The sequence below is a fragment of the Platichthys flesus genome, chromosome 5 (genome assembly GCF_949316205.1).
Source record: "Platichthys flesus chromosome 5, fPlaFle2.1, whole genome shotgun sequence".
Taxonomy (NCBI): domain Eukaryota; kingdom Metazoa; phylum Chordata; class Actinopteri; order Pleuronectiformes; family Pleuronectidae; genus Platichthys; species Platichthys flesus.
The window spans coordinates 16,255,739-16,279,357 of NC_084949.1; the positions used below are offsets into that span (position 1 = coordinate 16,255,739).

The 23,619-nt window shown below is 43.3% G+C and overlaps 2 protein-coding genes across 2 annotated transcripts; one reads left to right on the forward strand and one right to left on the reverse strand.

Moving 5' to 3' along the window:
* Nucleotides 1–1,765: 1,765 nt before the first annotated feature.
* Nucleotides 1,766–12,599, forward strand: ptpn9b (protein tyrosine phosphatase non-receptor type 9b). Its single transcript, XM_062387061.1, has 13 exons — nt 1,766–1,868; nt 3,809–3,952; nt 4,460–4,549; nt 4,727–4,851; nt 6,164–6,269; nt 6,357–6,467; nt 6,563–7,479; nt 7,586–7,682; nt 8,422–8,491; nt 8,620–8,698; nt 9,028–9,178; nt 9,437–9,644; nt 9,933–12,599. Exons 1-13 carry the CDS (start codon nt 1,836–1,838, stop codon nt 10,154–10,156), a joined length of 2,355 nt encoding a protein of 784 aa, XP_062243045.1. The 5' UTR covers nt 1,766–1,835; the 3' UTR covers nt 10,157–12,599.
* A 1,776-nt stretch (nt 12,600–14,375) lies between these two features.
* Nucleotides 14,376–21,007, reverse strand: LOC133953428 (thrombospondin type-1 domain-containing protein 4-like). The gene is made up of 11 exons (XM_062387353.1): nt 20,873–21,007; nt 20,132–20,261; nt 19,788–19,963; nt 19,530–19,638; nt 17,845–17,974; nt 17,290–17,512; nt 16,994–17,167; nt 16,332–16,505; nt 16,064–16,243; nt 15,668–15,812; nt 14,376–14,741 (listed from the first exon to the last, which is right to left on the reverse strand). The coding sequence occupies exons 1-11, from the start codon at nt 21,005–21,007 to the stop codon at nt 14,587–14,589; spliced, it is 1,731 nt and encodes a 576-aa protein (XP_062243337.1). The 3' UTR covers nt 14,376–14,586.
* Nucleotides 21,008–23,619: the final 2,612 nt, after the last annotated feature.

Sequence of the window (23,619 nt, forward strand, 5' to 3'; positions counted from 1 at the left end):
CTCGACATGGTGGCTCATTAATGTCGGCTGATGCAGGCACAGACTGGTCTCTTTCTGAACCCTTCTTAGCGCCTTCCACTTCCTCCAAATCCTCACTGAACAGAAGCTTCTGAGCGAGATCTTTGCACTCAGCCGTCCAACCTGGTCTGTTACAATCAACACTTCGCCAAGAGACCCTCTCCTGGGCTCTGGGGGGTCCCTGATCTTTGGGGGCCCTGTCGCTCTCCCGCTTATTGTCTCCAACTTGTGCAAGCGATTGTGCCGGGCCAAAGGCCGCCGATGACACTGGCTCCTCACGTGCATCTCTCTCTACTGGGGTCGGACGAGCTGCAGGCTTCGGAGGGTCAACAGCGTCCAGCACCTGCAGCAACTCTGCATCAAGCGCTAATGTGGATTCTCCCAGCGGGAACACTGCACCCCCACCCTAAGATAGATAAGAATACAGGTTGATTGTGATGTGAAATATTTAAAAAAGCAACATGAGACACCTTCGGTCATGCTGTCACACTCACCATGAGTCTGTCTCTGGTGTCTGACGGTCTGTCTCCTTGTAGAGGCTCCTCGGGAGCATGGAGGCTGTAGAGTTGGCAGTTTAATAAAATGAGATGCTAAGACGTCTCCTAGCAGCAGGAGGAATCTGGTCAGGATTCTTCTAACATTATGAACTGGGACTCACCCTTGTTTCTTCTTGATCTGGTGCTGACCCATGTAGCTCTTCCTCTTCGGACGACCCGAGGTGCTCATAGTGAACAAGCTGCGCTGGTTCCAACAAACGTGTGAGAAGCTGGATGTTAGTCAACATGACGTAAGTTCATAAACTGTGTTTAACAATACGAACGCACGTTGTATTGTTATTTTATAAATAAAACTTTATTTTGGAAGCTAAGTATAAACATTGTCCTTCAGTTGAGCAGCGCTGGAGCGTCTGAAATCAAAAAGTCCGCCGCTCCGCCCCGGTGTTACACAAAAATAAACTCGACGGAACAAATGCTCGAATGTGATCGTTCCTATGTATACTGCATCATTGTACTACTACTACTAAAACTACTACTACTAATAAGAATAAAAATAGCAATACAATAATAATAATAATAACAACAACAACAATAGCAATAATAATAACAAATGGTTTATAGACTTTATAAGTGATTCTCAGCAACATATACATTCCCACGGGATTAATAAAGTATCCATCTATCTATCTATTTGTTTATGAACTTTTAATAGTAAAGTTTATGGAAAGTGAAGATATACTACATGTATAATACATTTTAAACTATTAATAAACTAATAAATTCTATTGATAAATTCATCGTGAATGAGAAATTCAGTTTTTAAGCTGTCAATAGTAAACTGTAGTTTAAAGTGTTCAAAGTGTAAATTGTATTGTCTGTGGCAGAAAGTACTTAATTGAGTATAGTACTGTATATTATCACTTAGTGATCTTTATTTGCAAGTAGTAGTATAAGTGTTGATCAGTGTGTGGTAAAAAAAAGTTTTTGATGAAGATAGTTTTGAACAGTGTTTGTTCAAATATATTGATAAACACATGAATTGATCGGGGTGTTGTAAACTTGTATTGATAAACCAAGGTTTTGATCAGTATGGTACAAATATAGTGATAAACACATGATTTGATTAGTGTATGGTACAAATATACTGATCAACCCAGGTTTTGATCCTAGACTGTATATAAAGGTTTGATCAGTGTGGGGTTCAAATATTGATAATCACATAATTGGTGTTGAAGTGATTGGCTGTGGGCGGGGCCTCCGTCTCGGGCGTGAGCTAGCGGCTGGTGGGCGCGCCCGCTGCGACGTTGCGGAGGCTTCAAGATGGCGGAAGCCCTGACAACTCAGGAGCAGCTGGTAAGGGTCTCTTAGCTGAATTTTCCCTCTTCTCCCCGCAGTGTTCCGTGGGAACAAATGTCACATTCATTTCCTCCTCTAACGGGGGATTTTTTCCATATGTTTGGTTCGGTCGGGTGTTCCCGGGAACGCTGTGGGGTAGTAAGCCCCACTGGCCCGTTCGCACCCTGACTTCGGTGTGACTGACAGCAGCTAGCATGTGTGTTAGCACGATGTCGTTTGCTAGCAGCTACTAGCCCGTAACCGGCTATGTGTCCCGAACAGCAATTCCCTTGTTAACCCATCTTCACACGGACCACATGGATACTTCCTTATCGCTTCTGTTAACTCGCAGCACATCATTACGCACGGTTTGCCCGATACGTGGAGCTCCAAGTGTCTTTAACGCCACCGTTAGCCAGCCAGCCACCACATGTAATCTAGCCGCTAATCGATGCTAACAGCTATTGTTGATTTCCAGGTATTTTCCTCGACAGCGTTCTTGTCCGACGGTGCAAAGTCTATTTAATCAGGTGTGGGGGTTAAGAGTGACCTGCCGGGAATTCCTCAAGTCATGCTGGACTATGACACAGTGAAGACAGACTTAGATCATGGAGCTCAACGCGATGAGCCCAGCAGCTAGCTATCAGATTTACGGTCTAGAATTCAGAGAACTGAGCCTCCGGTTCCTAGCATTGTTGTTGCCATCACTTTCTAGTACAGAGGAGGGCTTGACATTGACTGGAAACGGCGAACGGAACACCGCGATCCTGGAGCCAACTTCACTTTTATCGCTAATGGTTCTTCATCATAAGTTTAACTGATCATTAGGCTAAGTAACGGGACAGGCTCTCTTCCCCCCCCGGTATTTCTCGGATTGTTTCTCGAAGGCTTAACATCGCATTCCCAGAATCAGTCTCCTCCATCGATCCGCAGCCCTGAGGCCACTCGGAGTAGAACACGTTCGTCTTGTTTTCTCAATGCTGAAAAGCGATCTGTTGCCTCTTCGTCGTCTGATCCCACCATGGTTCCCAGCCGCATCCTGGTGCTGATGGTCTCTCACTTGGGGAGACATTCATTTAGCAGCTTTTCCATGATATGAGGGCCTGATTAAATGGTACAACCTCACTAACCCTGCAGCAAATGAAAACAATTAATTCCAGTTTAACGCTACTACTGCCGATTCAACACAGATTAGAAACATGTGAACAACGTTTATTTGAAATGTGTTGTGCAGTAACAAAACCTGCAAGAGATGGTATAATGCTATTATTGACTTGTTAAATGACAAAGCATGAATTTACTTTCTATTTATGTATCCATAAAACTTAGGCTAAAGGGATCCGAGTTCCTACTTCACACTGAGAAATGCTATATATTTAATGAATGTGGCTATTGTCTAATGTATCCATCATCTAATAACAAAACTGGTCATGAGATGCATCAGGATGACTCACGCCTGCCAAACCACTAACATGGAAACCCTGTATTGGGATTGATTTTTCACTTCATCCGCTTTTTCACTCTCCATCCTGTGAGAGAGTCCATTCAGGTGTTGTATGTGGCGGATGAGGTAATCTGTGATACCCATTCATGATGATGTGCTCTGCTCCGGCTGGTTTTATATTTGGAGGTGCATTACACTTGGGTGGAAACAAGCAGACTGCTGTCTCCGGGCCTATGAGTGCTCTCTTCTTCTACATCTTCCAAGTGGACAGTCTGCTGACGTCTGTATCTGAAGTATTACAATGCTGGGGGGGGTGACAGTTGTGTGTGTCTTTCTGTCAGTTGTCAGCCTTATCTGTCAGTCTTTCTTTACTGTGTCTGGACACCCTGAATTCTAAGCTTTTTATTAGTCGCTCCTTCTTGGCTTATTTGCCCTTATGGTCTCCTGCTCTAACCTCTCCTCACACACAGACACCTCACCTTTTCTCTTCATCTGCTCCCTCACGTCTGTGCAGGCTGTGGAGGAGTTCCTGAGTGAAGTGCGAAGCAGGGAGCAGCCTCACAGTGCCGGGCTTGTTTCTCAACCTACAGCTGTAAAGTTTCTTATGGCCCGCAAGTTTGACGTCTGCAGAGCCATCGACCTCTTCCAAGCATACAAGGTACAGCAGTGTTTTTGATTGATGGCACAAGTGCTAATACTTAATTCATTTTATCAACATGACAAAGGGCTAAAATTGAAATAATCAATACAATTTACAGCAATTTTCATAGGCTCTTTTCCCTATTAAATATTCAAATATAATCATTAAATTCAATATGGCGTTACAGTCACAGTTTTCCCCTTGACAGAAAGAATTTGCTGTACTAGCATATATATTAGCAAGTCAAAACCATGTCCTGTTATAACGCGTCATAACTTGCTATTCAGTGAGACAGTTAGTCCACAGAGGACTCTGGGGAATACACGCTATCGTGAACTACATACAACAAACAAACTCCATTTATTTAAAGCTGTTATATATCAACTTTTGCTAATACTGTATTAGAATTTATTGAGTCTTTTAACTCATAGAGTAACAAATAAACAATGACTGACTCAAATTTGTTTTCTTGTGCTGCTCCATGTTTACCTGCTGACTTGCTGCTTCATTAATGTCATGTTTTAGAACACAAGAATCAAAGAGGGCATCATCAATATCAATCCTGACGAGGAGCCGCTTCGCTCTGAGCTGCTCAATGGCAAATTTACAGTCCTGGTGAGTAGTGAAGTCATTTTGAGCCACATAGAGCAAAGGGGATCGAGTTGATCATTTAGCAATTACAACAATGGTAACATGGAACATGATGCAAAAACATTGTAAATAGTTTATCTTTAAACTGACCGAATTTGCATAGGTGTATAATATATGATGGCCTGTCAATGTTCCTACCAGCCTGGTCGTGATGCTAAAGGCGCAGCTCTAGCGCTCTTCACTGCTCGTCTCCATCGCCCAGACGTCACCACCCATAAAGCTGTGCTTCAGGCCATCATCTATCAGCTGGATAAAGCCATAGAGAGGTGATTCCCTAACTGTTTTTCCCTGTACACTTTACTAAGCGTTTGTATTGTGTTCGTGGTACACCTGTCACTTCTGGTGTGCTATTGCTTTTTTTATTAACTTGTTCTGTTTAGAATTGTCATTTTACTAGTTACTGGTTTCCAGTTGCGGGAATTTGTGGTACTAATTGGCGCTGTTTGTTTCCCAGATTAGTGTTAATTTTGTTAAAAAGCCTCAACAAGATGATGACGATCATTAAAACTAACTGTGACTATATTAGCATGCAACATACTTGATGAAGATGAGATTTAGTAAGCAGTTTAAAAATTTTGGTCATTGTTTCAAACAGTGATATAAACAAAACATAAAAATGTCTTGCTGTGCGCTTGTATCATCTCTCTGCTGATTCTGCACAGCGGCAGCACAACCATGAATGCATTGAGCAAACTGATAGACTAAGCCTAGCTCTGCACTTACTTGTTCTGGCTGTAAGCAATTGGGTAACATAGAGAGAAGGGAGAAGAAGATGACAGCAACATAATTGATTGAAATTTGGATCCAATTCAAATACAAAACTGTGAGAGGAATTGGCGACTGTGTAGTTTTATTGAGAGAACCCCTGAGGCTACAAAGTCACTGGAAAGAAAACCACAAACCTGTGTAGACCTATTAAAACACACCACACAATAAATTAGACCTTATGTTAAGATGTTAATAGCATTGCTGCACTTATAAAGCCACATCAAGACAATTACTTAAGGCAGTGGTTTATCATCTCAACACTTAGTCTCACTGAAAGGCAGAAGTCAAGTGGGCTACGATGACCAGCCTTCAACTTAGGATGGCTTCATTTGTTTTGGTGTACTTAATATGTTATCTGTCTTAAAACACATGCAAAATAGTTTTTTCGTGCACTTTTCATGTGTTGAAAACTTTGAATTGGTCTGTGACAGCTAAATGTGAAAATGTACAGAATGGGATCCATACGATTATCAGGGTGGGACTGTCTGATTTTCCAGTAATAACTGTAGCTCTCTAGTTTTTTAGCTTGCTTTGTTTAGAAATAAGTTACAATTATTTTCTTTATAGTTTGTAAAGGACTATAAACGTGCGGTCTTTAACACTACTACTAAGACTTACAACAGTTCTTGCAAAGTTCCGACCAAACTGAGTACAAATGTAGGATGTACTGCTTTGTTTGTTTTGATTGTGGCTGGAGAAAATATTTAGCAACTTTTTTCTTAAGTTCCCTCGGGTGTATTTTATAAAGTTATTCTTCTTTGACGCTCCACCTCTGCTTTTTAATGAACAATCCTCTTGTTTCCGCCGTAGTGAACAAACTCAAAGAGATGGACTCATATTTATCTACGACATGACCAACTCCAACTATGGTAACTTTGACTATGAGCTCTGTGTCAAGATCCTCAATTTGCTCAAGGTAAAAATCTGGAACATCCTCTCTTGCTCTCTCCTCTACCTGCCCTCTGGTGATTGGTGTTAAACTGCCTCTCTCTGTTCTTTCCAGGGGGCTTTTCCAGCTCGTCTAAAATGTGTCTTCATTGTGTCGTCGCCTCTTTGGTTTCGAGCACCTTTCGCGGTCCTTCGTCTCTTTGTGCGTGAGAAGCTGAGAGAAAGGGTATGTGTGTCTGTCTTCATCAGGTGGTTATGTCCTAATGTTTAATACGCTCGTTATTTATTTGAATTTTCTTTTCTCTGCTTTGCAATCACTAGGTGTGCACGGTGAAAGCTCATGAGTTAGCCGGTCACATCCCAGTCTCCTCCCTTCCTGACCACCTGGGTGGGACATGCCAGTACAGCCACGTGGCCTGGATCCAGTCCTGTGTTAACGTTCAAACAAACACTGTTGAGGGTGAAACACAAGAACATGACTCGCACGACTGTGTGGGAAGCCTGCTACGCTCTTACAGCTTGGAGTGCAGCAACACAAGCGCAGGCGCTACACTGTCCTACACCCATATAAATACACAGTTAGGTTCTGAGCTAGCTGTGGCTAACTCTAACTGCTATGATGATAATAATGCTAACCCACACAACCACTGCAGTGTGGTGGAGAGCAGGACTCAAGGCCTAGGCCAGTATCAGCAGAGCCCAAATTCTGCTGCCAATAGGGGGAACCACCAACACTGGAACGGCTCAGCTGTGAGCGAAACCAACATGGCCGTTAGTGGCTCCAGCCCCAATGCTAACATGAATGGTCGTGGTCGCCAAGCCCCTCCCCAGTCAGACACGCCTCCTGACACGCCGCTCTCTCAGAAAGGTGATGAAAATGCGTTGGACTGCACAACAACAGACTCAGCCTATAGACCTCAGGATGAGGATGTCAAAGAGGAGGAAGATGAGGAGGAGGAGGAGGAAGAGGAGGATGAGGAGGAAGAAGGAGTGCCTCCGTTGCCCCAGAAATCTCTGCCTCGACCGCCCCACCAGCCTTCCTCTCAGTCCCCGCCACTATCTTCATCGTGTGATCCCGACGAAGACGACCGCTGCATGTCTCTTCACATGCCAGAGCAGGGAGGCATGACGGTGCACGACCTGGTGGAACACGTGAAGAGGAGGAAGAAGAAAGGAATCTATCAGGAGTACGAGGAGATCCGCAAGGAACCACCGGCCGGCTCCTTTGACTACTCCAAGTAAGAGACGAAAAATATATTCCAGATCTACTTTTTAAAATTCTTTCTGCTGGTTGTTATCTCTCTCGCCAGAAAGCATCACATGACATAAACTCTGCTTCCACAGACAATTATCCAATCAGATAAAGAACAGGTACAGTGATGTCCTCTGCCTGGACCAGTCAAGAGTGCGCCTCTGCCAGCTCTCTGATGACGAGGATGAGGTGATTATTTAATCCTCAGTCCATCTCCTGTTTATTGATTCTTGTATTTATTTCATACATGTGTTTTAAGAACTATTCCTGTAACTTTTTCCTTTGACATTTTGCTGTTTCATGAAGTGAAAGTGCAGCCAACATTGATCATATTCACACCCCTTATTCGTGTTTGCACAAGACAGGTACTTCAGAAGTAATTGTCCACACTGAAACAATCAGTACAGGATTTGCTTTGGACATAAATGTGTAAATTTAATTTTTGCAATGGCAGCTAGGTTTGATTTAAAGACATTGCGTTAGGTGACCGTATCACAAACTTTGTTTTGTTTTGAATAAGAGGCCTGTTTTTGGTAAGCTGTTAATTTTTTATAAAGCACAATGGTATAATGGTTTATACTATAAACATACAATCCATGTTGTAAAAAATAAACAGTTGGTATGCCTGTCGAACAAATCTTGAGATTGTCGACAGTATGAATCTCATCTGAAGAAGCTGATTTTTTTCTACTTTCATAAAGTATAATATTTGTATGCTGCTCTTGACATCATGTTTAGCCATTTACTACAAGTAAGTGACAAAAATAACATTTTATTTTATAGAGAAGTCAGAGATAGCGATGTGAACAGAAGATGTGTCGGCCCTACTCTAATAATACGTGTAAATATGTTATGCATCCAACAGAAGGAAGTAGATTCTAACACGCGGCAATGAGTCTCACTTCATCACTACTATTTGTTTTCGCAGACGTCAGATTACATAAATGGCAGTTTCATGGATGGGTACAAGAGAAGCAATGCCTACATTGCAACTCAGGGTGAGGAGCTGTTGGAACACAAACTATTAACCTTGTGAAGTCCTTTGTGCTACATACATGTTTGTACTTAAACTCAACTCAGTACACTCTGGTGCTACCAAAGCCTGACAGATCTTTATGTCCCACAGGTCCTTTGCCCAAAACATTTGGCGACTTCTGGCGCATGGTGTGGGAGCAGATGGTACTTATCATTGTCATGACCACCAGGTGAGACTCCTGCCACTCTGATTCCTGAGGTTCACTATGAATTAATCCTGGTCAAAGCAATTTATTTTTGGGGTGGAGGGGTTCAATGTGAGCACCCTTGTAATATCCAGATAGTTGATCCATACAGTGTGCAGTAGTGGCAGATTCTAGCTGTGCAGGAAGGCATATAGCATGTTTTCTGAGCTAACACAAAGTACGAAGATTCCCCAAAATGCACAGCATCTGCCCAGTTTGAGAGATGTACAAAGCATGTCTTCATGCACGGAGTGGTAGAATAAGCAATATCACGAGGGGGATTGAAAGGCTGATATTTGTGTTGTGTTTCTCAGGGTGGTGGAGCGTGGACGGGTCAAGTGTGGTCAGTACTGGCCTCTTGAGGAGGGTAGGACTGAGCAGCACGGACACTTCCTGGTCAGGAACACACACATCCAGGGGTTCCAGGACTTCAAACTCTCCCTTCTTGAACTCTACAACACACAGGTAAGTCATAGGGAGCAATTCAGTACCTGAAAATCCATTAATTAGGTCTATTCACTTAACATGATAAAATGGCCTTTAATGTCCATTTGATGACTTTAGGGATATCTTAATTTATGATAAAAATAACTGTAGATAAATTAATTATTTTAGATTGTGGGATTGCTTTGTTGGTGGAATGTCTTCATCTTCACTTGAATATGCTAGTTGATCCTAAAGTCCATCTCTGTTCTTCTTCGACCCTGCCTGACCTTCTGTCAGTCTGGAGAGAGACGGGAGGTGTGTCACTACCTCTACGTCAGCTGGCCGGACTTCGGCGTGCCCAAGTGTGCTTCTGCTATGCTGGACTTCCGCGAGCACGTACTCGAGAGGAGGGACGCTGCGGTTCAAAGCCTGGGATCCAGTTGGACGGGACCTCCAGGGGGCCCCCCTGTGGTTGTGCACTGCAGTGCTGGCATTGGCCGCACAGGTAAACACACAGGGTGTCAATATTGACAACATGATAGCTTGAATGTTCTTTTTACTTATCCTTAAGGTAAGATAGTCCTGTCCTGTTATACAAACAGAATCTAGATATAGTGTTATTGTTGAAGTGCATGGAACAATTGGCAAAACACATAACTTTAACCCCTTAAAACATTTTGCAGTGTGACTTCTCGCTTCTACATTGGTATACCTGGCAAGAGTCAGGAAAGTGTCAGTAAGTGTAAATAACTGTTTAAGTCTTCCTCAAGTAACTTCTCTGTCTTCTCTGTAGGTACATTCTGTACACTGGACATCTGCCTGTCCAGGCTGGAGGATATCGGCACAGTAGATGTCCGTCAGACGGTGCGGCGGATGCGTACGCAGAGGGCTTTCAGCATCCAGACCTGGGACCAGTACTACTTCTGCTACACGGCAGTCATCGAGTATGCCCAGCGCCATGGGAAACTGAGCCCAGTGCAGTGGTCTGACTCAGAAATAGAGACTGACAGCGAATGAGGGACACATGGAACGATAACGTGACAGATGGGGTAGCCGACCTTAACTGAAGTCATAGGAACAATATAACACAGAGGAGTGACATATCTCAGTGGAAGAGGAGCATGACTCTTTTGCCATAAGAGAGACAAAGGATGGAAATCTTGTTTTTTACGCTCTCGATGTGATGATGCAGACTCCCACAGTTGCGCTTCCTTTACCGGAGTTGAAACATGTCGGAGGTTAAGAAAGAAATACAGGGATCGTGTGCCGCATCGCTGATTGAGCAAGCTGTCCTGCCAATTTCCAAGCCCATTTTTTTTTAGCAAGCTACAGGGGGACTCGGACTACCATGAACCTGTCTTGTTGACAAGAGCGTTGTACGAGTTGTAGCATTTTTTTATATTGACTTGCACATGAGGAATGACAAACTTGAACTTACCGCTTGAAGCCCTCCAAACCCCTGTCTTTTTCAGTTTCCTTTTCAGCCCTGAACGAGTCGGTGGTCACAGGAAAACTGTCAGGGGGATGAGAAGGTGAAACTTGAAAACTTTTGTGTTCTTATATTTTTTAAAGAGGAAATGGTTCCACGTGAACAATTGGCCATATGTGATGGTCGATCAGTGTGTGAGCCATTTAGTCCATTAATGTTTTTCTTATATTTTCCATGTTCTTATTTCTCTGGTGCATTTTCTACATATGTTTCATGTTTGTGCATATGTAGACTAACTTTTCAAAGCCAAAGTCCTCACCCTGAATGCTTGGATGTACTCCTTGGTGAAATATTATAGACTGAAGCCCGTGTATATTCTTGTAACATACATTTATACATTAGTGTGCATTATAACAACCTCTGAAAGAAGAGCAAAAAAAAGCAGTTTAATATAATTGACTTATCCTCGAGAAGAAATATCTATGTAGCGAGCCAGGCTATGACAAAATAATGAAGAGTTCTGGTTAGTAAACCAATATCATAATGCAAATCTGTGATTTGTCAGGTCTAACATCATTTTACTGTCAGAGCGTTCTGATTGGACGATCTTAAGTAATTTGGCCTTAACTTGATTCACTGCCTCGTCGTTCTCAGACCTAAACCATACCTGTAGCTGTAAAGTGTTTTATTTCCCCTTTTGGTTCTTGTTCCCGTTAGAATCTCACACCTTTGAATCCACAACTGTTGTGTTTAAATCTCAAAGCAGATTCTGCCTGAGATAATTGTGCCTTCAAGTTTTCCTTAGCTCAACGTCTCACTAGAATAGAAATAACACCCAAACTAGTGCACTTGCATAGTTCACAAGGACTATGTGCCACACAGGACACCCACATTCTGCCTATAGTCCTGTACATAGCACACTACTTAAGAATAACATGAGTAGTACGTTATCTGGGACTAAGCTCTGGTTGGAGACATGGCTATTCTTTTATCATTTGACCTCAGGGGGTAATTCTAGTGTTTTTTGCCTAGTGTCACAGATCCATTTCTGGTAAATCTGCCTCTGGTAAATTATCATTTAAGAAAAAAAAAACTATATCAAGTTTATTTTGTATTTTTTACTGTATAGTATTCTGCAATATTTATGTCTTTGTAAAACTTCTACAATATTGAAATCAGTGAATGTTGGTACGATGCTACAAAGAAGACAAACCAGTTAATGCATTTGATAAGCTGAACAAAACAGATGGGGAGTGAAATATATTTTTTGTTGTTCACATTGAAACTTTAGTGGAAAAATGTCACTTGCCATTGTATTTTCAGAACTGACTTGTATAAATGGTGATTGTTTGATTCCAGGACTATATGGGGGTCGGTGTTGCTTTAGGGGCTTGTTAGTCTCTTCAGTAACAGTGACATGAACGTCTTACTGTCTGGTACCTAATGCCAAGGATTTAACAAAACAAAAAAAAAAGCTATCAAAGAAGATAACAAAGAGAAGTGGCTAATGCTTCTGCTCCCTGCAAAGTCCCAGCTTGGTGTCAGGAAGTTAAAACAAAGTATTGAGAATGGGTTGAGGTTTTTCAGCATGGTCAGAGAGCCTTGAATGTTTTCGGGGTAACGGTGTCCAAGCAATTTTGTCGAGACAGATGTGGATATTTCTGGTGAATGTGGACCCTGCATCCCTCAATGCCAAAGGCCCAGGCTCACCCTACACATGTTCTCCTGTCACACATCCTCAGCAGCCCACTAGCATGGACCTATCAGTGCAGCCTTGCATCCACGGACTGACTCGGGAGCATTACTGAAGATTATGTATAGCTACAAAATACGAGAGTGTGTATGTAAAACGAGTTTTGGTCATGCTGTTTTTGATTTGTTTTGTGAGAAACAGAATACAATGTGCATTTGTCATTGTTGTTGAGTTAATGTTTCTTTTTGTGATCTAAGTTCTTGTGATTGAATTATGGCCTTTTACATGCTGTCAGCGCGGCTGTCCCATTAAAGCAATGGTATTACTATCTTAAACAAGCTGAAGTCATCTCTTTGGGGTGTTACGCCCCTGGTCTTAGGGAAACAGAGACATAACATGTGGTGCTTCTCCCCATTCTTCCCACTCCCAAGCAGGCCAGTGTCACCAGGTATTTCCGTTTAGGGGTAGCTTTTTATTTTCACTTCAGAGGGAGAGAAGGCCAACACAACAAACAAAAAACAATCTATCTCCCTACCTTCCTGCTACAAACCAAAAATGTTAACAAAAAGACAAAAGCTTACCTAACTCCTAAACCAGGAAACACAGGAGAAAAAAGGGTACAAGAAAATGGCTTCTCCCTCCTACAGGGCTACCACACACAGTTTTCTACTTTCATACATTTGCAACAAACTCAGACGGTGGATTGTTCTATATTACGCAACAAAACAATACTTCAGCCAGGCACTGGTCCCAGTTGGAAGTGGGTGAATCGGTGGAGAGGAAGACTGCAGTCAGTCAGTGCTTCAAGTAGGCTCCTCTCTTCACTCTGGCCAATCCTGCAGCAGCCATCAGGCGGCTCACGCCAATCAGCAGGTCCAACCTGCTATCATCAGGCACACACACACACACACACACTCAAAGAAGACTGCTCACACTCAAGGAGGAGGAACAGAACAGTATCACATATACACACCCAGGGTCATAACAGGGGCTGAAAAGGGGAGTGCATGTGCAGAATGAACATGTAGTCTGTGTTTTTAAGTTTTTGAGTGGGTATGTTGATGCAACACACAAAACACAGGTACTGGTACCGCAGCCAGATGTGGCTGAGATGCCCAAGATGGAGTTTGTCAACCTGTTATTTTCAATTATTGATCATGAAACCATCACTTCCTGATTTTCTCAGGCTGAACTCAACTTCACCTGATAAGACCTTTCCTTAGTTTTTTGTCAAATGTGATTTTGGGGTTTAAAAAGCAAAGATGATCACGTTCATGAAGTATGTGCATCTACAGAGCTTTAGGTGCAATCTGTTAGAAGTGGTATCACAATTTACTGCTGATTCAAACGACTTTGTTCATTTGAAATGTTTGTGGTCACTGACTTTGTAGTTAGACCTCTTTAATCTCACCTTAACTCACTGTTTAAAAGATATATCAGGATGTTTAGCAGTAAGTGAACATGTGACCGTTCCTATGGCTGCAACATTTACTCCTACTTCTGACTCTAGTTAGTTAGTTCGAGCTATACGATTCAGTTTAATACAAAACTAGCCTGTACAAGATCCTTGGGTGTCATCAGATTACGATTGAGTCTGTTACTTTTACAGTCCGTGTCGTGCTTTTATTGTGGAAGCAGGACTGAGCTGAGTGCACTGCTCACAGCAACCACTGAGGGGCGCTGCTTTGCTAAAAGCCAATGATTTGTCCATTGACAATTATGACTCATCTCAGACAATCCCATTCACAGGTTTGTCCTTGTATGGACAACGTCTACAACCTGCACTATGGGACTCATCATCTAACATTCCATATACGTTTATATATAAATATATATGTAAGTAAATATGCAGCCTATTGATTTTCTGTCCATAACATTTTATAGAAGGATGTGATTTCTTGAGTCTTTTTAACATGATGTTCCATGTGACCAAACTAACCATAAGCTACGTCAGATTCTGATCAAAGTTTATGCACTGATCCAATAGGCCACAATGAAAGGTTGAAACAACAGAATATTTCTGTTACATTTGCAATAAATCAACAAAATCCGCTGAGTCCCACAAGTTATAAATGTTTTATTAAGAATAAATACATAGATTAAGTACATCAGCAAAAGTGAGCAGTCCAATGTAAAGTTACACTGAGAAGGAAAACACTCTGGACCTAAACATAGTGTACGACTGTGTGACTGTCGCAGACCGAGCGTCTGAATATCCAACTGATCTCTCTCCGAACAGAACCAGGAGTCGTTTTCACACTGCTCACTCAGTTTCCACACGGAGCTGTGACCTGAGGGTGAATTGAATCCTCTCGAGGGGGGGCATCACCTTCGGATGTGGTTCTTTTGAAACGAGTTGGGGTACGTCTTCTGTACACGGGAGCAGGAGGCGCAGCAGACCCCTCTGTAGTAATTGTAAATGCAGAGTCGGGCTTGAACCACCACCATGCAGTTATGATACTGGTCACTGCACGATGGACCTGTGGAGGGAGAGACATACACAAGAGAGAAATGGATAACAATAGCATATTCCTGATGCTCTGTGCCACGAACATGTTGATGTTTACGGCCTATTTCACCAGACATATAACCACAGTTATGATGAACCCCTGAACATCAGAAGTGTTTGGAACATGACAACGTGATGATAAGTCACACTTACTGATCTTTCTAAATAGTTTTTAAACAAATGTACACATGGTCCGAGAGAGCTCAACGCACAGCAAATTAAGAAAACCCATGCAAAAAGAAAAATCTTGCAAATTAAGAAAACTACTTCCTCAATTTGACGACACGTGAACCTGTGAAGTTCCATCACCGCTGACAAGTAGCAGACTTCATTAACTTCACAAAGCGTTAAACTACAGCCAGGCTCATCACTTAAATCCTCAGGAGAAAATTCCACAGTCTTTTATGCAAATTGCAGCAAATATCTGTATTTGCATCTGTTGTGACTTTTTGCAGCACATGTGTTGTCAAATTGAGGTAGTTCTTTTCTTAATTTGGACGTTTTTCTTCTTCTATTTGCATCTGTTTTCTCAATTTGCAGTGCATTGAGCTCTCTCAGCCACTGTACAAATGTTCATTAAAATAATCTTTCATTTAGCTTATCCTAATAAACAACAGTGGGAGGAAGCAGGAGTATCTGGAGGAGAAACCCTCGTAGGACAACATGTAAACTCTATACAGAAAGACTCCGGCCAAGCTGGGATCTGAACTGGGAACCTGTTTGCTGTGAGCCGATGGTGCTAACCACAGAGACAGCAGGAGATGAACATCTTCACCATGGCAACATTCAATGACAGCATCACAGCTTCATCCCACTCCAAACACGTCCTCCCTGACCCGGCTGTGCCCTCAGCCACGCCGACAGTGGACACAGTGTCAAACTGCTCGTCACACTTACTTATCTCGGCTACACAAGGTTGTTTATTGCATTCTTCACGACTCTCCGGGGTCAAACTGGGGTCACAGCGGTCGCTCGGGGCCACGCTGTCAGCGAGACAGTGGGCCTCTCGTACGCGGTAACCCCCGTTACAAGACCGAGAACACTGAAGTGACAGAGAGGGAGAGAAGAGGCACACAAAACATATAACACCTTAGGAGGACAATACACTTAACAAAGTTTGCACTGGTTTGCCAAACTAGGGTGGCATCATTTAAAGGGGTTCACCAAATTTCTTAATAAAAGAGATATTGAGTCAAATGTCTCAAATACTTGATCGATTCATTTATCTGCAAGACATTAAAACGGGTTGGTGCTTGTTTTGTGGAAGGACAGAGAGACTTCTGGGACACTCACCGCGCTCCACTCTGTGAAATACCACTGGGCACCACATGGCTTCAGACTGCAGGTCTGAGCTGTGATTGGCTGAGGCAGATCCGAACATTTCGGCTGGTCCGCGACCTCCATGTGACCGTTGTTGTTGTAAATACAAGCCACGCTGCGGGTCTGCGTGCCGTTCCCACACTCTGCAGAACACTTCGGTGACACACACACAGAAAAGTGTTGCAGTAAGTAAATGTTCCTTCGGCAGTGTGTACTCCGAGTGTGTGTGTGAGTGAATTACCTGACCCCACGGCCCGGTGTACCACTCCAGCCGGTTCTGACATGGGCCCGAGTCACAAGATGTCACCTCCGCTGGACGATCCCCTTCACAGCTGTCCAATGGAAGGTCAGTCACATGGTCCATGAGGCATATAGCTGTCCGGGTTCGATTGCCTCGACCACACTCTGCAGAGCACTGAGGATTATCATGCACGTACATAGTAAATCAGTGTCTTTTTAAGATTTCAACATGATTTCACTTCTTTTTACGTCTCTTGACAGCCAGAGTTATTATGTTCTCGAGAGAATAATGTTAAATTTAGCGTAAATGTTCACTAATACTCGTGATTAGATGGTCAAAGGTCAAGGTCCTGGTGGCCTCACAAATTTTATTTTCGCCTGTTTAACGTATCTAAGGTCTGCCTTTCGGAAAATTCTTCAAATTTCGACCAGTTGTCACTTGGACTCAAATATAAACTGATTGATTTCGGTGATCAAAGGTCACAACGACCTCATATGAGTCCAAAAAACTGCATAGACTGAAACTGCACAGGTTGGTGGAGGGATACACCTGCACAGGGGTGGTTCTAGTTTTCTTTTGTCACACACACACACACACACACACACACACACACACACACACACACACTCAAGAACAGTCTGTGTGAAGAGATTCTGTGTTACCCGTTGGCTCCAGAGGGAGGTGAACCAGCTCCGTGCACACGCTCCCATGTCACAGTTTTGCAGTGTGTCTGGCTTCAGGTTCATGTTGCACTCGTCATCCTCCTCCACGTCACCCTGGTTACTCAGACACACCACCTCCCTGCTGCGCTGGCCCACCCCACACGGCACGGAACACTGGGGGACAGAGGGAGACGGGGGGGAGGGGGGAAGGTAAATGTTGTTTTTTGATGATAAATGTTGTTGTTTTTGATGATGTGTGTGTGTGTGTGTGTGTGTGTGTGTGTGTGTGTTTTCACCAAGCTCCACTCAGATCGAACGTCCCATTGGCTGCATATTTTCAACTGACAGGTAGACTTGGTCACCGGCCTATCAGACACCCCGCACAGCTCTGGTGCAACGGTAACCTGGGACTCTGTCCCGTTGGCATGGACGTGAGTGACCTGACGGCAGATGACCTGTCGGTGCTGAGTGCCGGGCCCACACCTCTTGGTGCAATCCGACCACTCCCCCACATCCCAGCTGTGAGCCAATCACAGAGAAGAAGAGAGAGGCTGATGGGGATTTAAGAGCAGTTTGCTATCATCACAAATTAAGTGGTTTCATGGTAAAACATGAGTCAACTCCTGTCTTCATTTTGACCTGTGAGGTCAGATGTTGCTGTTATAGTCCCAGAAGAAATATGTGTGTTTCAGACTGACAGTTATCATGGATCACTGCCACTGTGGACCAATTATCTAACAGACCAAACATACAGTTGATACCCTAGAGCATCGCAACATCCTGTTAAGATATAGTAGTTTGAGTGTGTGTGTGTGTGTGTGAGTGTGTGTGTGAGGGGGGGGATTACTCACTAAGCAGCGCAGGGCTGCGTGTTGCAGGCTTCTGACTGGTTTACTGGTTGAAGTGCAGGGTCACAGAGGTCAGCAGGAACAGTCGCCTGTGAATCCTTCTCAACACACTCCAAGAGCACTTGACGCCTGCCTGGGAAGGCACAAAGAGGAAAAGGACTAAGCAAGCGAATGTGTGTTTTTCACTGTATACATTCACATTTTGACAGACAATGAAGTTGCTGTCATTCACAGTAATGATGTACAAGGCCGGTGTATTTTTCAGCACTTTCAGTATTGTGGGTTTTTGACAACCTCTTCTGAAGCTTCCTGTTGAATGTGTTTATGTCATCTTTGATTCTGTAACATCTTATTATAAATAATGTTTATTTATTTATGCTGCAATGTGATGTTTGCAGATCCCTATATAGTCTATGAAAGGTGTTTTTGCATTGACGAAAGTTTAAAAAAGTCACAGATATATATGTAAGTGCTAAATAACCATATATTTTTTATTTGATGTCTCTTTGTGTTCTGTGTGTTTCCTCACCAGTGCCACAGGTTGTGCTGCACTCTGCGTGGCCACTTCTCGTCCAGGTATAAGTAAGCTGAAGGTCAACATTCACGCTGGGTTCAGTAGGAACCTGGTTGTGATGAGGTGTCTCCTGGGTGATGTCATTGTTGGTTATGTCACCTGGGTGTGTTTTCTCACCTGAGAGGGATGGATCTACCGTCTCTACTACAAGAAGGACAAGGTTGGAGGGAGGAGAACAAAAATGGCCACAGACGTGTAAGAGAAGAAAGGCATTAGGTGTCTTTGAGGACCGTTTGGGTGTGTGCAGGCTTACGTAAATCACAAATACTAAGTCAGCATGCAATGTAAAAAATCCGGCCTATCGAGTGTGCTGCTGATGTGCACCAGTCTCTGGCAATGCAGAAAAGAAACAGAGACAGCTGGAAGAAATCTGAAATGATTGTGGATTTTGGCGTAACGAGCCCAGTAACACCTCAGAATACAAAGAAGATATCAAATATTTGGAAAAGCATTGAGTTTTCTCTTTACAGTGTAGAGTGGCAGTTCACAGCTGCAGTTGGTGACGTCCAGCGCTGCACATACTGTTTTGTTTAATGCTAATATAAAACATTTAGATATGTTAATATCTAAAAGCGGAAAGGAATATTGCCTATAAATGTTGCATTGTGAATATCAAGAGAGAAAAATTACACCTATGTCATTCTTACCAATACATGGAATCATCCTCTCACACAATTCCACCCGCCTAAAAACTGAGCTAAGACAACAACTGACAACGCCTGTTTTCAGGCGATCCATTTTAATTAAGTGATTATTTGTCAGTGCCAGTGGATAGAAATCTTTTCTTTGATTAATGCTAAATATTAGGCAATGATATGAAATATGGCCCAAGTGACCGGTTATATCCTCAGTGGGTGCCAGAAGTAAGTTTGGCCGCCTGCTTGCTATATCGAATGTTATCAAAATCCTAATCAAATTTTCAAAAGGGACAGAGGATACATGTTGGTGTTACTATGACACTGAATGAGGACACAAACAGACGCATCTGTTCTGTGTTACGATCCCTGAGGGCAAAACCAGAATCTGTAGTATGAGAAAATGGCGCTGTCGTCCACGGTAGTACAGCTTTAGGAGTAGGTTTGGGTGTTTGTACATGTTAGGGGTGTGCACTTACCCAGGGGAAGTATGCCAGAAGGTACATGTGGTTCAGGAGTGGGTTCTGTGGTTTGTAAAGGTACACTGTATTCATAGTGTACACCAGGACCTGGTTGCTGGTAGATCAACTATGGAAAAGAGATGGAGATTAGATATATCATGATATGTAGTAATATCATTTTAAAGGTATTATTTACCATATGTATTTTTTTCATTTGAATAAGAGACAGAAGGAATTTGCAGCTGTTTCCAAAGTGTTTGCAATTGTGCATCTCACGTAGACGTGCAGGTCCTCAGTGAGCGGCCCAGGCGCGGTGATGGACTCTCCGAGGCGAGAGCGGATCTCATTGGGTCGTCGGTACATCAGCTGTGTTCCCACGGCGTTGAAGATCCCAGGCCTGTCAATCACCCACTTTCCGTTGATGATAGACAGTCCAGTTTGGGTCTGCAGAGCTGGAGGAAAAACCACACGTTCATCCATCGTTTGTCAGGCTACACACATTTCTGTTGTTACTGTGTGTATGTGTGTATGTGTTTGTGTATGTGTGTGTGTGTGTGTGTGTGTGTGTGTGTGTGTGTGTGTGTGTGTGTGTGTGTGTGTGTGTGTGTGTGTGTGTGTACCCAGGTAGTTTCTGCTCTTCACTGTCTCCTGTATGCTGATGTTTTGCGCTCCTGCTGGAATCTCTGCAATCTTGTGGTAGCCAACGCGCAGGAAAGTCCGAGAGAAATTCCCCTTCACCACCTCAAACCCCTGCCAACACACACAACACACACTTAAATGCACACAAAGCCCCGTCATGTACATGCGGACACTCTTTGCATGCTCCCTGTGCCACAGTTGCAGCGTAACAGGCATCAGTTTCAGCGGTATAATCATAAATTCCACTGGATCACATCGCTGCTCTTTTTTTGCCGCACTCATCCATCCTGCTCTCCAACTCTCTCTCCCTCTCTGCTTCTGGAAATCCCAGCGCTTGTTCTGACCAGTCCAACAGTTGGTTTGAGTTGGGGAACCTTTCTTGTGTTTCTCTCCATTCCTCCTCTGCACATTCAGCAAATTTTCACTTGATCTCTTCTATTCTTTCTATGAATAAGCCTTTTGTGCTCCTTCTTTCTTTCTTCTTTATTGATAATCGGATAAAGCTGGAGCTGTCAGGAATTAGTGAGCGAAAAAGAGAGAGATAATCTACAACAACTGGTGGACTGTCATGCAGCTATTGCTCACTACCAGATTTTAATATGATTTGACATGTCGTGTTCGTATGAGCCGCATTTGTAAATTCGAATGCAACTCTTAAATAGCTTTCATATACTATCAAATTACAGCATTTACACCTTTACATGACAATGTGGTTGTCTTACCTCCAGAGGGGATGCACTGGCTTTGTTATCCCAGGGAAGAGCACCTGAGGGAGGGCAGAGAAGACAAATGAAGAAGAGGGGAGCCAGAGCTCGAAGCTGCTGCGGGGAACCGAGCTGCTGCCACAATTCAGCCATGGAGAGACTGAGGGAGGACACTCACAAACACACGTACACACACATGTTTAATGGGGGAGTGTGTGTGTGTGTGTGTGTGTGTTTGTGAGATGGGGTTGGCTTGAGGGGTGGGAGGGAAAAGAAATAGACAAAGGAGAGATGTTGAGAGAAAGTGTTTGAAAAGGGTAGGCACGGTTACTTGAAGTTGAGGTCACTCCCACTTGCACCTCAACTTTGGATGTTGTGACAACTTTGTGTGTGTGTGTGTGTTTGTGTGTGTGTGTGTGTGTGTGTGCGTGTGCAGACTGGCTCCTGTATCCTACATCTCATCCAAAACCAATATCTCTGCCTGTGAATGGTCATGCAAGATTGTGAGGCTTTGGACGCTCCTCAGTTCTGATCTCGCTCTCACTTCTCCACCCACTTCTTGTTTTTCACTTTATAAGGCTCGTCTTGTTCTCAGTTGTTCCTCTTTTCATTTCTGCAATGACGGAAAAAATGAAGGGTTATCAAAATTAAAAATACCACAGTAAAAAAGAGCCTGGAACGAGGATAATCGAAAAAAGATGTTGAATCTTTGCGCAATTTATCGCATTTTCTCTGTTTCATGGACAAAATCACATCAGTTATACAGACAAAGCACAAAACATGTAGAGTACTGTTATTCTCTAAATTGTTTCATTTTGCCTTCAACACAAAAAGGATGCTGGTTTCATAGTGACTTCATTTCTCCACTGTGCCATGTAGAGGGAAAAAAATCTGATTCCGAAATTACTATAAATCCACTGGCCGGGAATCAAAACCCAACAGTGACACACAGCCGACGTCTTCATCCAGAGGGGTTATGGTAATATTTTCACGGACATAAATGATTTGGAGAAGTTCGTACACACATGGGTGCAATATATTCCCCTGGCTGAATGTTTTAGTTCTGGGCACAGGAGTGTTCTGAGCTCTGCAAACACACCAATGCAGTGAAGCTCGTCTGGCTCCCCAACTTTCCACTGTTTTATGTTGGGGGAGTTTGGAGAAAGGGAGAGTTATAAATATCAGAAACCGCTTTTAAATGCAACCTAATGTCTCTGTGTGGAGAAATGTAGTGGGATGGAGCTGAGACAATATATTTTCCTACCTGTTTTGTGCTTGTGTGAGCAGAAACCACCGTTAAAATCCGAAAGAGAAGGTCTCCCCCAGCTGATCCACACCGCAGCTGCTCACAACATGGGTGTGAAATCGCCAGGAATGAGAACTTCGAAACTTCTTTGTGAACCTGAAGTAGTTTTACGCGATTGTGTGTGTGTGCTTGTGTAGTTTGCGTGTGGAGGATCCTGTATAGGAGTCACGTGCTGGTGAAGCACCATGATTCAAGCTGACTGTAAATCTGTAAAGCTGAGGATGAAGATGCTTTAGGCAGCAGAGAGAGCTGATGCCAGTGTCTTGTTTCCTCCGCACACATGTGTCTGCGTCTCCACGTAAGTGTCTGGATCTGTGCCCTTTGACCTTTGACTAGTGCGCCGATGTGCACGCTGCAGCACACACATTAAACCGAAACCCATTGAAACCTCTCCTTTTTCTTCTTTCTCTCTCCCTCCTCCCTGGCACACATCCAGATCTCAGACGTCGCTCCCCGGGAGTGAATAGCTGGTAGTCACGGAGCTATGACACAGGCATTCTGGGAGCCTCCAGAGGTCTGTCAGGGAATACTGTGCACGACAGGCACTGCTCGGGATTCCACGTCTGTTTTCCACTGTGACAGCTTAATAGCTGCCACGTCTGATCACTCACACACGCTGCGAGTCCCTGAGAGCAGCTGGAAGTGGCACAGCAGCTCCTTAACACATGGATCTGCTCAAACTGTGACATGTACAAGCACAAGGCCATAAACACAGGCCTGTGCTCCAATAACATATTTAACCAATCTGAAAACATACATGTTAATAATGTCGCCTTTTGTACAGATGATGGAGTTACAGCTATTAGTTGCTATATCTGGATTTAGTTGAGGAGAGTGCACTAAGGCTTGTATGTGATGTTTAACTGGCAATAGCTCAGGCCTCCATGACCAAACCGTCTGTTAAAACCATTGACTGTAACAGAACTTGACCTCCAAATCATAACAACCGCTTATATTTTTATTTTTCGAACGAACACAAAGTTTAGTTGCATCTTATAAAAGGACCCAGAGGGGGAACACCCACCGGCTGTATGTTCCAGTACATTGAAAATAAGTTTTAATATGCAGTCAAATTGTGAGATCATACTGATTTGGGAATGAAAAAGCTCTCACTGATAGATTTGTAAAAAAAACAAAACAAAACATGAGGCCTATAACTGGTTTCGTGAGAATCGACCATGTGCGACTGTTTAAAATGTGTTTTACCAGTGTTTCTCTGTATTGTTCATAATTTGTTGTGTGTGTGTGTGTGTGTGTGTGTGTGTGTGTGTGTGTCTGTGTGTGTGTAAGTGTAAGTGTCCATGCTGGCCACACTAGCCGCAGAGGAAAAGGAGACAAAATAGTAAAAGACAAAGAGAATGAACAATACAGGGAACGGAAATTAATCTAACCACTGAGAAGGAAAGATTTGTTTCCCTCACAATCCCTTAACATGTTCCTCTCTTCTCCACTTCCTTCT

What these genes read in the sequence shown, in the direction of transcription:
- ptpn9b (XM_062387061.1), top strand. Translation starts at nt 1,836, where the DNA reads ATGGCGGAAGCCCTGACAACTCAGGAGCAGCTG. An exon ending in TGACAACTCAGGAGCAGCTG is followed by an intron (nt 1,869 to 3,808) that starts GTAAGGGTCTCT and finishes ACGTCTGTGCAG; the next exon opens with GCTGTGGAGGAGTTCCTGAG. An exon ending in TGCTGGCATTGGCCGCACAG is followed by an intron (nt 9,645 to 9,932) that starts GTAAACACACAG and finishes TCTTCTCTGTAG; the next exon opens with GTACATTCTGTACACTGGAC.
- LOC133953428 (XM_062387353.1), bottom strand. Translation starts at nt 21,007, where the DNA reads ATGGCTGAATTGTGGCAGCAGCTCGGTTCCCCGCAGCAGCTTCGAGCT. An exon ending in CTGAGGACCTGCACGTCTAC is followed by an intron (nt 19,639 to 19,787) that starts GTGAGATGCACA and finishes TCTTTTCCATAG; the next exon opens with TTGATCTACCAGCAACCAGG. An exon ending in ACCTTGTGTAGCCGAGATAA is followed by an intron (nt 14,742 to 15,667) that starts GTAAGTGTGACG and finishes CTCCCTCCACAG; the next exon opens with GTCCATCGTGCAGTGACCAG.